Here is a 17,020-nt window from a genome sequence, read left to right as displayed (position 1 = left end):
CACTTAATCAAAAATTCTAGAGTGAGCCCAAGATGCCTGTGTTTTAACAAGCTCTCCAGGTGATTCTGATGCAGGCTTGAGAAGAGCAGAACTAAAAAATCCTCAGCAAAGCAGAATGAGATCACCTTGATTGGCTCCTATGCACAAATTCTGGGGTCTGGATATTAGGAAAGAAGGCAGGCAAGAATGGTTTGGGGCACTGGACATTTCCTGATGACTGCTTTCTCTCCAGGTCGTCATCACTAACACTTCTCTCATCTTCTCTGCTCTTTCTTCAGAACTATTTACAGACTACCATTTTTTCTCTCTTCCCATCTCCTATGGCATAAAACCGCAATCAAATCATGTCATAAATCTTGAAAATGCTTAGCTTTTAAGCGAGAGAGATGTATGAGAACATGGAGGGCTGCATTTAAGAGCACAGACTTTAGCACAGGTGAGATCTGGATTTCAAGGTTCCTGCTCTCAAGCTTACTAAACTGTGGGCTCACAGGCAAGCTGGTTAACATCTGAACTTTGATTAGCTCATATGTAAAACAGGGATAATTATACCACCCCCCCAAAAACTTCACTGTGAGGAAGTGATCACACAATAATTACTCAGTTAGTACTGCTTTCATTTCAAAGATGCTTCATTATACAAAAGCCACTCCTGTTCATTTATCAGACCTTCCTGGGGGTTTTGTATAGTCAGAGAGGACACGGGGAAGACACACACCTACTGATGTGTCACAACTTACTTATAAACCTGGCATTTCCCCCCATTTTCATCAATATCATTCACTTAACTCTTATTCTTTCAAACAGGCAAATTAAAGGTAGGTTTTAGATATAAACCATAGACATAATTTATTTTTACTCAACTTAAAGTTTACTACTGATACATAAATCACCTGAAGCCTCTAGAGAAAACAATTTAAAGTAGAAATAATTCTTTCCATTAGCCAACACATTTATATTATCTATGAATTGGTAAGCACATTGGTATTAGTAGCTATTATGTATAAGACTATGCATACTTTTAATAAATGCATTGAAAGGTTTTGCATAGGTACCTTTTAAATAAATACTAGGGTCAGTCAAAGGAGTGAGATCTATCCATTAATGCATGAAAAAATATTATGTTCTTTATTATGTCATCTTCTATCCTTTGGCTATTTAGCCCATAAAATAGAACAAAATATAAACAAAGCTTTTTTTTTTTTTTTTTTTTTTTTTTGGTAATCAGCTATCTTTTTTGATAAACTAATTGGATCTGCCCCCTGGATAACTAAAGCAAAACTACTCTTCTTGGATAGTAAGGTCACTAAAAACTTGAAGAAAATTAGTTCCAAATAGCAACCTTGCTGAAAAAAATCCATGAGATAAAGGAACTATACTCCCAATTTCATTATGACTGCAGTTCTAAGAGACAGACTTTATAAGATCAATGTAAACAGTACCTTAGAGAAAAGGTCTGTGCCAGATAGCATTACTAAATGAAAACTACCTGTGCTCCTAGTTTATGATTTAATTCAAATATCATATAACTCTCAGGAACAATTTATGTTCATAATGTCAGAGGTATTTGGATGGCTGCATTAAAGTCATATCATCCCGCAAATAAATATCTTTTATTTATTTTTATTTTTTAAAGATTTATTTACTTGAGAGGGAGAGAGAATGTGTGTGCATGCACACACACACAAGTGGGGGAAGGGGCTAGAGAGAGGGAGAGAGAATATCAAGCAGATTCTGAGCTGAGTGCAGAGCCCTACATAAGGTTCGATCTCACAACCCTGAGATCGTGAGCCCAAAATCAAAATTCAGACGCTTAAAAGATTGAGCCACCCAGGCGCCTCTAAACACCTTTTTAATAGGCAAAACACAAACACTAGATTTAAGTAAAAACCTTCATTCCATAGAGAAAATGCACTGTCCTCCTTGTATTTCTGTGCCTACTTAATGGATGCACAACAAACAGAGAAGATAATTGAGCTTTCTTTACTGCTCTATTAAAGTTCACATGTACTTTTTTTACACTAAGCCTCATGTAGACTTTGTTAACTTCTGCTCAATTTATTTCAGTATCTCAAAATCAAAAAGTTGAAATTCAATCTAGTGAGTTTCTTTTAAATGGATAGAAGTTTAAAAACCCACTTTTATGCTACTCCTTGGTGACTGAAAATATTAAACTAAACTAATAATGTTTATAATGAAGATTAAAATGCCAAATTGAAAGTAGAACTAAATCAAGCAGGTACAAGCAAAGAAATGTTTTCATTAGAATAAAATTATCTAAGAATGTAGATTACAGTAAAAGATGCATTTGGCTAAATTTTAGGAAGCTGCGTTATAATGTAAACTCAAAAGAAGCATATTCAAAGCACAAGGGCTTACTTCCGAGTCTAAAGTAGCTTGGATATAAAAAATCAAATAACCCAACCTGAAGGAAATGGGGTGCCCAGAGGCTGGGAATACTCTTCAATAACAAGGCATCAAATTAGAATTAGAGAAGCATCACAGATGACATAGGTCAACAGTAACCTTAGAAACTTTGTTGCTATATTGCAAGAAAAGATGGTTTTTGAACCTGGCAGAGCTAATTCTGCAAGACGGAAACAGCGTTTCTGAAGGGAGAGAGTCCCATGTCACAGCAAACTAGTAAGGTATGTTGGATGAACGTAGTCACATGCATTCATTGCTGCGTGAACAGCTGCAAGCAGGTGCATGCTTTAATGAAGGGGCAACATAAAAGCAGATCCCTGGCTACATGTGACAGAGAGAGCCTTGCCTTTGATGATTCTACTCAACATGGACATCATTAAGTACTAGCAATAGAAAGACACCAGAATCAGGAGGTAGATTTTGTTATCTAGGGCTATGCATCTTTCAGTGAGAAAGTATAGTAAATTAAAGCAGACTGCATTTATAGGCACATCTTGGAGATCCTGTGGCTCAGTTGCAGACCACCAAAATGAAGCAAATATCTCAATAAAGCAAATCAAATTAATTATTTGTGTTCCCCGCTGAATATAAAAGTTATGTTTACACAATATTGTAATCTATTAAGTGCACAATAGCATTATGTAAAAAAAAAAACCAGTGTATATACCTTATGCTTAAAATTACTGAATTACTAACAAATGTTAACCATCATATGATCTTCCAGTGAGTTGTAATCACTGATCATAGATTCATATAACAAATCGAGTAGTAATGAAAAAGTTTGAAATACTGCAAGAAAAAAAAGAAAGTGTGAAGCACGATAAAACAAGGCATGCCTATATTAAAGGGTGCCAAACAGATTAGTTATTAAGGAAAAGGAGGTGTTTTTTCTCATAACATTTACCAAAATAAGTTGTCAGATGAATTAAGGACGTAATTGTGAGACACTGGAACTACTGACATACAATAGAAAATACAAGTGAATTTTATGCGAACATTTATATAGAAGGCCTTTCTTTTTTTTTTTTTAAAGATTTTATTTATTTATCAGAGAGAGAGAGGGGGAGAGAGCAAGCACAGGCAGACAGAATGGCAGGCAGAGGCAGAGGGAGAAGCAGGCTCCCTGCTGAGCAAGGAGCCCGATGTGGGACTCGATCCCAGGACGCTGGGATCATGACCCGAGCCGAAGGCAGCTGCTCAACCAACTGAGCCACCCAGGCGTCCCTAGAAGGCCTTTCTAAGTGTAAAAGATGGAGTGATGTCAGCAAGATGGCAGGAAAAATGGTTCTTGTTTAGTCTCCTCAGAGAAAGACCAACTAGCAACTATCCATAAATAAGGCACAATGGTAAGAATCCCAGAGCCAGGGGTGAGGCTGAAGTACCCCCGTTGGCTCATTAAAAAAAAAAATGCATTTGAAGGGTAAAAGGCACAGTTTCACTGACCCAATCACCCCTTCCCAAAGCCAGTGTAGCATGGCACCAAGATGTACCCCCAGAAACCTCTGGTTTCTCCACTGTGAATAAGAGACCAAGGTGCGCATCCAGCTTCCCCAATGGTACAGGTGCTTCTAAGGATGCCCACTTAGGTCTCATCTCATAGGACTCCCTGGACAAACAAGTGGAGTTAGACATCCAGGTATCACTGACAGAGAGGGAAAAGGAGTCCATAATGCAGGGATCATGGTGAGCTGTGGTCCTGCTGGTGGTACTACCTGAGCAGAGATCTTAGCCAGTGACGCTTTCCATTTGCGTAACCAAAATGATGACCTCCTCAGGCCAGGGAGCTCAACTGGCTAGGTTTGGGTCTGGGTCCCCAGCCAAAGGGTCCTCTATGTATAGCCCATTCTATAGCCTGACCACACAGGGCAGGAAGTCTGCAACCCCACCCAAGGTGAACACTGCCTCTGGCCCCACCCAGACAGGGAACCTAATCAGTGAGCCCGGGGAGGTCCCACAGCCTAGGCTATGACCCCACACAGACAGGGAGCCAAGCCAGTAGCCCTGCCCAGCTGTTAAGTGGAGACAACAGCTCTGCCTAACCAGGACACCTGAATAGTGACCATGGGGAGCCTTGGAGCTCAGCATAGAGTATTGCCAGGACACACAGCATAGCCGGTGGTCCTGTCCATCACTGGAAAGAACCTAGCCCACAGCTCTGCCTCACTGCTGAGCATAGCCTGAGGTTCCACCTAATCCCAAGAGGTCTTACCTGAAGGCGGAGTCATGCCAGAGGCACATCTAGCTGTGGAGGATGGCCTGCATCCCATCCAACCAAGCCCAGCTGCAGACCCAGCCTGCATCCCCAGCTAAACGCAGAGTCCAGCCAGTAGCACCATTTTGCCAGGGAACCCGGCCTGTGACCCCAGCGAACCAGAGGTGAATGCTGAGGCCAGCCAGTGGCTCCGCTGAACCATGGAGCCAAAGAAGCCAAACTGACCACCACCAACAAGGGAACCAGCCAAGCTTTGAATGCCAAGCTGAGTCAGCAGGCTCATTCAACCACAGAGCTCAGCCAGAAGCACTCCCACCTCAGAGAACAGACGGGAGCCTTCCCGAATTAGAAACCTTAATAAAAAGCCCCTCCTGCCCACAGTTACTTCCATCTGACCCACTCAAGTCCCACAGTGAACTATTACTGGCTTACAAGAGAAAGCTGAAACTGTTAAGTTCCTTTATGTAAGCATTATGGCAACAGTAAAGGAAAAACCTATAGTAGATAAATAAAATATTGAGATAGAAGAGTCAGTCAAACACACCACCACAAAGAATCATCACATCACAGGCAGAAGACAGCAAGAGACAAAAAACAGAATAAAGGAACTACAAAACAGTGAGAAAACAGTAAAATGGCAATAGTAAGAACCAACTTATCAATAATTACTTTCAGCATAGGTAGATAAAATTCTTCAATTCAAAGCTTTAGAGAGGCTGAAGGGTTAAAAAATGAGAGACTAGACCCAACTATATGCGGCCTGCCAGAGATTAACTACAGTTTTAAAGACACTCATAGGCTGAAAGTGAAGAGACAGAAAAGATTCCACACAAATGGTAACCAAAAGAGAGGAGGGGCAGCTATACTTAAGCAAATAGACTTTAAGTTACAAATAGACACAAGAAACACAAAAAGAAGGTCACTGTAAGATGACAAAAATGATATAACAATTATAAATATTTATGCATTCGACATTAAAACATATAAATATATAAAGCAAAAAATAACAGAACTACATGGAGAAATAAACAATACAGTAATAGTGAGGGATTTTAATATTCCACATCCAATAGTGGACTACTCAGACAGGAATCAATAAAGAGCACTACAGTGTTACTTGACTATATACATGATTATATATAACATATGACTATGTTACATGACTGACTATTGCTATTTGAGTTAACACTATATGGTGATATTTCAACAACACCAAAGACCAAATAGACACAGCAGACATATACAGAACACTCCATCCAACAGCAGCAGAAACACATCCTTCTCAAGTCCATACAGAACATTTTCCAGGATAGATTGTATGTTCAGCTATTTAAAAAACTTAACAAATTCCAGAAAATTAAAATTACCTGCCTTTTCTGACCACAATGCTTTGAAACTGATATCAATAACAGGAGGAAAGTTGGGAAATTTACAAATATATGGAAATCAAAACATGCTCCAGAATAAACGATGGCTCAAAGGAGAAATTATAAAAATATCTTCATACAAAATTTATGGGATGCATTAAAAGATGTTCTAAGAAGAAAGCTTACAGTTATTAACACCTACATTAAAAAAAGAAGGATCTCAAGCAATACAACTTTACATGTCAAGGAACTTGAACTAAGGTCAAAGTTAACAGAAGAAAAAAATAGTAAGATTAGACCAGAAATAAATAAAATATAGAAAAAGAAAACAAAAGAAAAAACCAACAAAACTAAGGGTTAGGTTTTTGAAAAAGGAAACAAAATTGACAAACCTTTCACTAGGCTAACCAAGAAAAAAAAAAGAGAAGACTCAGATGAATAAAATTATCAGTGAAAGACGGATATTACAATGAAACAAAATAATTCCAAAATATCAGAAGAGACTATTACAAGCAATTATATACCAACAAATTGGATAATCTAGAAGAAACTGATAAATTCCTAAAAACATACAACCTACCAAGACTGAATCAAGAAGAAATAGAGTATCTGAACAGACTGAGAATGAGTAAAACTAAACTTAAAGAATATGGTTGGCAGACATAAACATGTACAACCTGAAAATTTTGAAATGTAAAAACATTATAAACTAATAAAAGGCCAATAAAAATAGGGAAAAGTCTTTACAAAATTCCTAACAAGTAAAAAAATACCTTGAGGCTTTAAAAGATCATGTAAGTCAATAAGAAAAATAATAACCACTACCTGCTGAAAACCAAGCAAAGAGCACAAATAGGAAATACAGATACACATACACAAAAATACAAATGGACAAGGCACACATACACACAAACTTGATTACCCTGATTAGAATTGAAGAAACAGAAAAATATATATTTAGCTGCTACTTTAACCCTATTTTAAAATTTGAACTGTGAAAAAGAAAAATACTCAAGCATACAGAAAAACAGACGTAGTCATGCATGGCTTTCAAAAAAAGGTACATTTTTGAGGAATAATTTAAAATTGTAAATCAAATGGTTAAAAAATGAATAATAAGATAAAAATTCTACTCTGTTTTGTTTACTCGTAGGATATAATCTGCAATGCGTGCAAACCTGTATATAGTCCAGTAAAGACTGATTAAATTTGGGTATAACCAAAATCAACTCACAAATCAATAGTGAGGAACCGAATTGGTGATTCATGTTGCATCCACTTAATGAAATACCATTGGCCCATTAGTATTAGTGAATTAGTGAATAGTTGTTCACAGATTGTATATAAAATTAAAAGCAGGTTAACTGAAAATAGTGGTTTTTATTTATTGTATTAATTGAAAGCAATGTGGTTGATTGTGTAGACATACATACCCACACATAATGCTTTTATCATGATGGTATAATTATCATGGATGTGATTTATCTTTCCTACTTATATTCAGACATTTTCCTACAATAGAGATGGATTCCGTCTTTTGTGGTAAAGGAAAAGAATTTTTGTAGAAACTAAAAAAGGCAAGAAATTCTTCAGGGAGTCAGTATGCGGTCTCTACCAAAAGTATGATCTTAGTTCATCTGCATTATCCAGTAACAACCAAAAATAGAGACCTCCTTCAAGTATTATTAAAGACACACACACAACCAAGATAGAGCTGAAGACTTGGTAACTGAACCTCCCAGTGGACCTCTCTTTCAATAAGTTACGTGTTTTCCCAGCATCACATATTTGTTCATGCATATGATGGTCCTACGTGTGATTAAGTTTTCTATCCTTTCTAGATGCTCAGAAAACACATGCCTACCATAATAAATTATGGGGGCCTAGCCAAGGCTACCTCCACATCTTTCAGGCCACAGAGCTCTGGGATGTTTCCTCTAGATTGTATCTAAAAATAACAGTTCTGTGCAGGAAATAGAATAAAACTACATTTTTTTTTTCATTTTAACATAGGTAAAGGAAAAGCATATTCAAAAATTATACAATGAAAATGAATTTCTAATATCTGAATGCAGTTACAACCACAATATAAAATTTTTGGATTATTAAACAGTGATCTTTGATAACAATGTAAAATCGTACACTGCATGACGAATTTATCTCCTTAAAACTTCAGCTTCAGCAGATAGCAAATATACCACCCTAACCAATGTGGATCTGTTATTTTAGGTATGGTGTGCAAATGTGACTTTCAGCAAAGATTTTTCTCAAATTCTGTAATTTTAAGCCACTGTAGTTAACTTTTAAAATTACTTACCAAGCTAAAATACACTGGAATAAAATTAAAATTAAAGTGATTTAATTCACTTCATTAACACAAATTATTAATGTATGCAAATATACAGAATAGGTGCTTAACTCAAGGACAATGTAAAGAGGAGCAATTTTTTCCTTGGCTTTAGAGGTCCAGCCACGCTTCATATTCATTCCTGTGGCAACACGGCCAGAAATGTCGCTTCCCATGAGTATTACAACCATTAAGAGAAAATTATTACAGTTAATTTAGATTTTGACTGTTTGCACTTTTATTTTTATTTCAGCAAAAGTGTTACTAAAGCCCGGTATTTAACCATTATTCCAGATTTATAAAACTGGATCTTTTAGAAATTATATTGAGAGAGTGTTAAAGCATCTAAATTGGCCTATAAAATACTAGCTTATCTTCCTACCAAAGAAGGCTTGGAGAAAGCAATAATTCTAGTATTTAATGTCTAAGAGATTAAAGCTTTGGAAATTGTTATTGTAGCAGAGCAGAAGACATTAAAATATTTTCAGTTTTACTGAAGCTTTTATCCACATTTACATCCAGCACTCAGATACATGATGATATGCACGGTTATGTCACAGGGACAGTTCACATTATTTATGTGGCTTTTAGTTTATAATGATGTGAAGCCTGCACAAATGCATTAGGTACGTTGGAAGGCAGGTGCACTTCCAACAGTGGGTGCTATAACTCATTTCCTCCTGAAAGACAATGACTAGTGTTATGAAGTAAAAGGAAAAACCTAAGAAAACGTACTTCTACTTTACAAATGACAGACTTAAGAAACGGTATTCTACCTAATCTGCATTTTAAATGAGATAGTTCATATTCAAATCATTTCTCAACACTTTGTAAGCAAACTAAAATCCAATGTATTTTAAAGTACCTCTCTTCTGTAGATAGGCAAAAACAGTCTGAGAAAAAAAAGTGTTGGGGATTATACAATGAATGGAACAATGTAGAGGGTGCCTTGAAATTACATGTCTTCTAGATTAACTGAGAATAAAGGTATTTTCCCTTTTTTTTTTTTTTTGGTATATTTTATTTATTTGAGAGACAGAGAGGGAGAGAGTGAGCAGGACGGACAGGAAGAGAGACTCTGAGGTAGACTCTGGGCTGAGTCTATCCCACGACCCCAGGCTCCATCCTGACCCCAAGATCATGACCTGAATGGAAACCGAGTCAGACACTCAACTGGCTGAACCACCCAGAGCCCCCCTGAGGGTAAAGATATTTCTTGCACACTATTTCTCAGTTATGAACAGTTACTTTTCAAGACACACATTTCATTTTATTTTTAAATGAAATTACCTTAGAACAAATTTTTTGTCTTGAAATATTTTGTACTATTTTTTTTAAAATTAGTCACTAGATAGAGAGAAAAATGAATCTTCTCTGACCAAAACTGGAATAAGGAATTGAGAAAGCCAACCTCTGTCTTTCAGCAATACCTTCCCCACCTCCTGCCATGGAGTCATCTAGGGATGAGGTTCTAGAACCTTCTAGGAATTACACTAAAATACAGAATCCCGGATGTACTCCTTGAGATTTTGAATCAAGTGTTTTGAATCTGCATTTAAATATATTGTATGTATATATAAATTGACAGTGGCCCCAATCGCCATTTCGAAAAACTTCCAAAAGGCTTCTGTGAGCACAGTTAGAAATCACTAATCTGGAATAGGCATCTATATTTCCCTACACATCTTTCCATATCAACAATCAAGTATGGAGAATTTAACTTTGCCTGAGGGGATGATTTTATACTCCAGATAACACTTAATATTAAACCTTGTTTAACCAACAGATGGGCATTTAGTCTAAAAAATTTTTTTAAAAATTGACTTAAGGGCCAAGAACTCAAGACTTTGCTCTCCTTGGCTTCTTTCAATAAAAATAAATAGTAAGTTGGATCAAACAAAGTCTCCTTCTAGGAGATAAAAACAATTATAAATTTATGGTACTTAGCTACAAACCAATTTACATGCTATGGTAAAACTGCCTGAGCTAAAAGACTAGGCTAATTAAACCGAATCTGGAGGTCAGAGTAGAGACGTCTGAGATCATATAAAACTACAAACAGGGAGTTCAGTCAGTTGAGCACCGAACTCTTGGTTTCCACTCAGGTCATGACGCAACAATTCCAAATCTACAATATTCTAAACATATTTAAATTTGAATTAGCTTCAAAGCCTAGGTGTTAGGCAATCCCAATATCTTAATTCAATGTTAAGCGATTAAAAAAAATTCTCAACTGACTAGGACTAATGTTCTTGCTGAGTTCCCCAGTACTACCCTGTATGCGAATGGATATAAACTCATTTTTCTTCTGAGTTTTTTTTCTTTTTTACTACATTATGTTTCTTTTCCCAAAACACTAAGAAAATAACTTTTCAACTAAATGTTCCCTGTCACTGTATAAGTTAAAGGAAATGTAAATTTCACCCAACCCCAATCTCAAAAGAACATGCAAATCGCAACTGATGGTATTTACATTGAAAGCACTTTACTTTATTTGACCGGAGTATCGCTGAGAACGGTATTGATTTCTATGTGCCCTGATTTCAATCCTAGGTAAAAATCACGCTTAGGTGCCCTTAGTTGGGCCTTGTGGAGCAGAGTGTAGAAAGAATCCATTCGTCAAGCCCTTTGCCAAGGCTGTGGCTGCATGTCCCCAGCCTGAGAAAAAGAGATACCTTTTTCTAAGTCATATTAAAGTGCTGAATAAACCAGTGGTACTCTCCACAAAGTGAAAATTAAAGATATAACCCTTTTTTTAAGCTACATTTCGGATACTTAGGCTTGAGGCCATGAAAGCGTGAAGACCAAATGGTAGAATGTCCCTTGGAACATCGCTTCTTTTAGCTTTTACCACAACATTTTCATCATGAATCACACATATTAAGATGTTATCTAAGGGGAACCTGGGCAGCACACTTGGTTGCATCTGACTCCTGGTTTTAGCTCAGGTCATGATCACAAATCCGTGGGACTAAGGCCCGTATCAGGCTCTGCACTGGGCGTCAAGTCTGTTTGAGATTCTCTCTCTCCCTATGTCCCTGCCCACCCCCCCTCAATTTCTCTCTCTGTAAAATAAATAAATGATTTTTTTTTTAAAGTTGTTATCTAGGGGCGCCTGGGTGGCTCAGTGGGTTAAGCCGCTGCCTTCGGCTCAGATCGTGATCTCAGGGTCCTGGGATCGAGTCCCGCATCGGGCTCTCTGCTCAGGAGGGAGCCTGCTTCCTCCCCTCTCTCTCTCCCTGCTTGTGATTTCTCTCTGTCAAATAAATAAATAAAATCTTAAAAAAAAAAATTTTAAGTTGTTATCTAAGACTTGACTACACAACGAAAACTTCCCGACATATTCCCACACCACCATTACTTTCCTAGACTTTTTATGGCTTCATTAAGTATATGAAATGAGAGACTATTTTGAAATATACTAATGTGCTCTTTTTCTTTTGCAGTTCTGATTTTTACCAACCTGAGCCTGAACCCATGTCTGCCTTTAGGAGAGCTGCTATCTCAGAATGTGAAGACGAAGAAAGAATTGGTCCAGAGCTTTTTGATTTCCAAAATTGGGTTTTGAAAACTATTTCAAACACAATGGGCTTAAACACCTGGCTTTAATTTCTGGAGCCAAACATCTGAGAGAAAAAAAGCATTTTTTAAGATAGAAAAAGCTTCCCTTTGAATCTTGGAACACTGAAAAAATAAAATGAAAAAAAAAATAGCGAAAGAAAGGAAGGAAGGAAGAGTGAGCCTCCCTTTAAATATAAAATAATAAAATTTGGAAAATGGAGCTTGGAGATATACTATAAGCCACTGAGTAGGATGGATATATGATGCATAAAAACTACTCCTCAGGACAAAGGAAAAATGTCAAACCTTCCTTGGCTGCAGAAGGAGCCTAGAGATAGGGGAGAGGACAGCTAGGGCAGATGCAAGCTTTGGGACCATCACTCCCTTTTCCAGATTCATTGTCATGTACAGCAAATCTATTAAACATTATCTGACTAGTGAATATTATTCAGGGACACCTAGGTGGCTCAGTCCATTAAGCAACTGCCTTCAGCTCAGGTCATGATCCCAGAGTCCTGGGAACAAGTCCTGCATCAGGCTCCTTGCTCAGCAGGGAGCCTGCTTCTCCCTCTGCCTCTGCCTGCTACTCCCCATTCCTCGGCATGCTTGCTCTCTCTCCCTCTCTCTCTCTCTCTGTCAAATGAATAAATAAAATCTTTAAAAATTTTTTCTTACTTAAAATATATTTTTTTGCTTGCAGCTTATAATTATAAAGCACAAATATATAGGTTCTAATCATCAACTAATTCACTCAACAAATAATTATGGAGACTTATTATGTACCAGTCATTTAGAAAGAATGCAGTAAAGAAGGAAGCCACAGACCCTGTGATTCCTCAGAGACTGAACAGTCTACGTTGGGAATGGGCAAGGCAAGGAGAGAGACAAGGAAGTTAAAAGCCAACTCTATTACTGTGCTTATAACATGCTACCGTGTTTCTATTCAGACCTTTCCCACATAGAAGGGAGATTCTAGTCCGCGACGGAAACCTCCTAAATTCACTGCCAACTGCTGAAAGTGAAATAAACGCTTGGTATTCTTATCTGCCAATCTATATACTTTGGGCAACATGGTTGCTAATATCGAAATCAAATGATGGTAACTGGAACCCTTTCAACGAAATAAAACAACAAAAGAGAGATCAGGACACCAGAGTAAAAAAGTCAGCCCAGGAGGTATTATGGCTCTCTTCAAGCACCAGGCCATGTTGGCCAGGGCAACGATGGACAGGCAGCAGACATGCCACTGTTAGTTTTCTTTGAAACGGAAGCCACACAAGGAGAGCTCTTCAAGGTGTGAAGGCAGAAAGGTTCTGAAGACATTCTCTGTAATATAAATGGGGATCCCCTTGCTTTCTTCAGTAATACTTCCATGAAACCCTTAAAAGGAAAGAATGACTGGTAGGATCTGCTAAGAAGGAAGCACTCAATATATCTGTGGCCTATAAAACAGGGAGAGGTGTAAGTTATGAAGGCTTGAAAAGGAAAGACCAAAATAAATGACAACAAAGATCAAAGGCTGGAAGAGGAGGAAAGGGGTGAGGAGAAGGAGCTAAAAAAAAAAAAAAAAAAAAAAGAAAGAAAGAAAAGAAAACAGATAAAAGATTTGGACAGGGGAAGGAATGGATAGATAATTTTTTAATTAAGACAATTTTTTTTTAATTTTTTAAGTAGGCTTCAAGCCCAACATGGGGCTTGAACTCACGACCCTGAGATCAAGAGTCACATGCTTTACTGACTGAGCCAGCCAGGCATCCCTGAATGATCATTTTAAAACAACATATTAATAGTGCTTTTCCATGAGTAGTTATATTACAAATTATTTTTCTTATTTTTCTTATATTTTCTTTTCTCTAGTTTCTATGACTTTTATGAGCATTCACAGCCTTTTCTATTTTTTTTTAAGATTTTATTTATTTATTTTGAGAGAGAGGACAAGTTGGGTAAGGAGCAGAGGGAAAAGCAGACTGGAATGGGGTGAGAAGCAGAGAGAGAGAGGGAGAAGCAGACTCTCTGCTGAGCAGGAAACCCACTGTGGGGCTTGATTCCAGGACTGCGGGTTCATGACCTAAGCAGAAGGCAGACTCTTAACCAACTGAGCCACCCAGAGGCCTTGATTGACAGCTTTTTTTCAACTGAATGGCTGTATGTTTTTTCTCAATTTTATATCAGAGAGTATACTCAGCCCATTTAGTCTGTAATTTCATCACTCATTGGCTTAGGGTAAGACAGTATGGCAAGAATTTGGGAACTGCTTAACACATAGTTCCTAAGAGACATGTTCAAAGCATGTGGTCACTTACGTTGTATGATCCACCAGTGGCCTGTGATTTTCTTCCCCATGATGAATACTGATTCCATTACCAAGTCCCCATCTGAATGTGTTCGAATCTTGAATTAGGTTTTCTGGGATTGGCTGGTACCACTGACACAGGCTTCCTTTTTCAAAGCTGCAAACTTTCGTAGCTTGAATAGAGTAGAATGAAGACAAATGAGCTAACCACAATAAATGTGTCCACAAAAGGTAATTTCTACCCGAATCAAGCACTGTCTTACTATTTGGGTTTTTTAAAATTATTTCTTAAGCATAATTAAAATAATTAGAAAAACGATTTCTACTATCATTAGAAGAGTTTTAAAGAAATCTATGTGCACTATATTCAAATATCTACAGCAGCTATAACATGGAAATAAATGCATATACTGAAGAATTAGTTCTGATAAGGAGGTGAGATTTTAATTAGGTCCTCAAATAGCAATCTCAGAATTCCAAGTCTCTTCTAAACATTGCTTACCAAGTTCTGGTAAGTCTGTTCTTCTGCCACAGCATTATTACAAAGCTGAACTTCAGCTCAGCCTTTGAAGGGGTTAGACTAAATTCCAAACTCCTTAAGTTCAAAGCAATAATATTTTCTTTGAAAGTTTTCAATGTCCTTGTAATGACTGTAACTTGATATCACATGAAATTACAAGTCCATCGGGCAGCTGGGTAGCCCAGTGGGTTAAAGCCTCTGCCTTCGGCTCCGGTTGTGATCCCAGGGTCCTGGGATCGAGCCTGGCATCAGGCTCTCTGCTCAGCAGGGAGCCTGCTTCCCTTCCTCTCTCTCTGCCTCCCTCTCTGCCTACTTGTGATCTGTCAAATAAATAAATAAAATCTTAAAAAAAAAAAAAAAGAAATTACAAGTCCAGTGATTTGTGAAATACATAGGCTGAGTGTGAAATATTCTTTCTTCCTCTCTGAAGATGTCCGTGTGTCTCTCTTAAATTCTCCACTGTTCCTCTGTGTGTTGTAGAAGACTCCATATTTTAAATAGTATAAGCAATGTTGGCAAACCATCACCATCTTTTAGGAACTTGAGTTCATGATTTAATGTAAAGTTTGAGAAGGAAACAAAAAAAAAAAGTGATTTTTTAATCCTGACACTCAGGCATGTCATTTAATCTCTGACATTAATAGTGATCATATAATTATATTAATCTTGTGAAGAGATTTAAAATTGTTTTTTCTTTTTTTTTTTTTCTACTTGTTTCAGAGGTAGAGTCCAGTGATTGAGCAGCTGCATAGAACACCCAGTGCTCATTCCATCACAGGCCCTCCTTAATGCCCATCACCCAGCGACCCCATATCCCCACCCACCAGACATTTAATATTCAATAGGATTCTGTTCTTTATATCATAAAAAAGAAAATAGTCATTGATTTTTTTTTAAATTATAGGACATAAAGTTTTAGTCAAACAAGACGAATAAGCTCGAAGATCTGCTGTACAACATTGTACCCATAGTCAACAATAATACATCATGCACTTAAAAATGTGTTGAGGGCAGCTCTCGTGTTGTGTTCCTTATAAAATAAAAAGCATTAAAAATGCAAGACCACAGGTAACAGACAGATTTATTATATGACAGCGGTTCTTACAAAAAGATGGAGGAAGAAAGACCACATAATTTGTTGAGAGTAAGAAATGCAGTTCATATGTATTCAAAGTAAATCAATAACCCCAGGATTTTAAAATAATAATTTTACAGGAGACATTCATTCAGGACATTTAAAGAACTTTATCAAAACCGCCTACCCAATCATCAAAGACGCCACTAAAACTGCAAAGGTGAACAAAGAAGTCAGTATTCGCTAAAGATACTCATTAGGCGGAATTAATTCTGTGTAAACTTTCAGAAACACAACTTACGTGTGATCAAAACAGGATATAGTCTTCCCACGAGTTAAGTCTGAATACCACAACACTTTCCATTATATTATCCCCCATCTGCAATGCACCATACATATCCCTAGCCAACTTGAGTTAATGACTATGTTGTCTCATTCACAAAGTGAGTTAGCTTTGATTTTATGAGTTTTGGGGTCTAGCTAAGTTGGTTAATTTATTGTGTATCTATACATTAAGAAGCATTTCTTTTTCTATGTTAAATTAATATGAACCTCATTTGGCTTTTCAAGTTTTAGATTTTCTGCATAATGCTGACAGAAGACAGAACAGAGTTCCACTACACTCTGTATTATCTGTATGGTTTGAACCCTTAATATCATTAAGATACTTGAGAAATATTACAGTATAGGGCATTCATATACCATCCAATAAATAATAGGGAAGGGGAAAAAAAGCAAAAGTGTTCACTCCTTCTGAGCTTGTGCTTCGCCCCTGCAGGTACACAGATCAATTTTTTTTCCTCTAAGATTGTATCTCCAGCTGAGAAGTTCACTTGTAAATTAAAAATCTGCCCTAAAAGCCAGAGATTAGCAGATGCCGATAAGTAAAAACCACCTTTCAATAGGACCCAGGTGCTGAAAGGCCCATCTGTATTAGTATTGGTTCTTATGAATTCTACATATTTAACATAGTATTCATTTTCTATTTTGGCAATGGCAAAATTTGAACAAATTCATCTATTTTGAGAGTATTATAATACTTCCATTTTAAACATTCCTATTTTGTGAGTGTGAGGAATAGAAGGGAGACAAATGGTGGAGTTGGGGAGCACCTAGTCAATCACAGTCCCAGAGTCCAGTAAAGTCCAGGAAACAAGTGTTTTGAATCTAAAACTTCAATTTAGAAACACTTACCTCTTGTTGAGCATCACAGAAGAA

General features: G+C 37.2%; 1 protein-coding gene across 1 annotated transcript in view; it reads right to left on the bottom strand.

Annotated features, from left to right (window-relative positions):
- MALRD1 (MAM and LDL receptor class A domain containing 1) overlaps nt 1-17,020 on the bottom strand; it is a 763,833-nt gene that overhangs the window by 509,966 nt on the left and 236,847 nt on the right. Inside the window, exon 22 of the mRNA XM_032349560.1 lies at nt 14,218-14,380. Within this exon, the coding sequence (XP_032205451.1) occupies nt 14,218-14,380 (163 nt within the window). The remainder of the gene's footprint in view (nt 1-14,217; nt 14,381-17,020) is intronic.

Source organism: Mustela erminea, chromosome 6 (genome assembly GCF_009829155.1).
Source record: "Mustela erminea isolate mMusErm1 chromosome 6, mMusErm1.Pri, whole genome shotgun sequence".
NCBI lineage: Eukaryota > Metazoa > Chordata > Mammalia > Carnivora > Mustelidae > Mustela > Mustela erminea.
The sequence above is the reverse complement of the archived record's forward strand: the minus strand, read 5'-3'. Positions and strand labels throughout refer to the sequence as shown.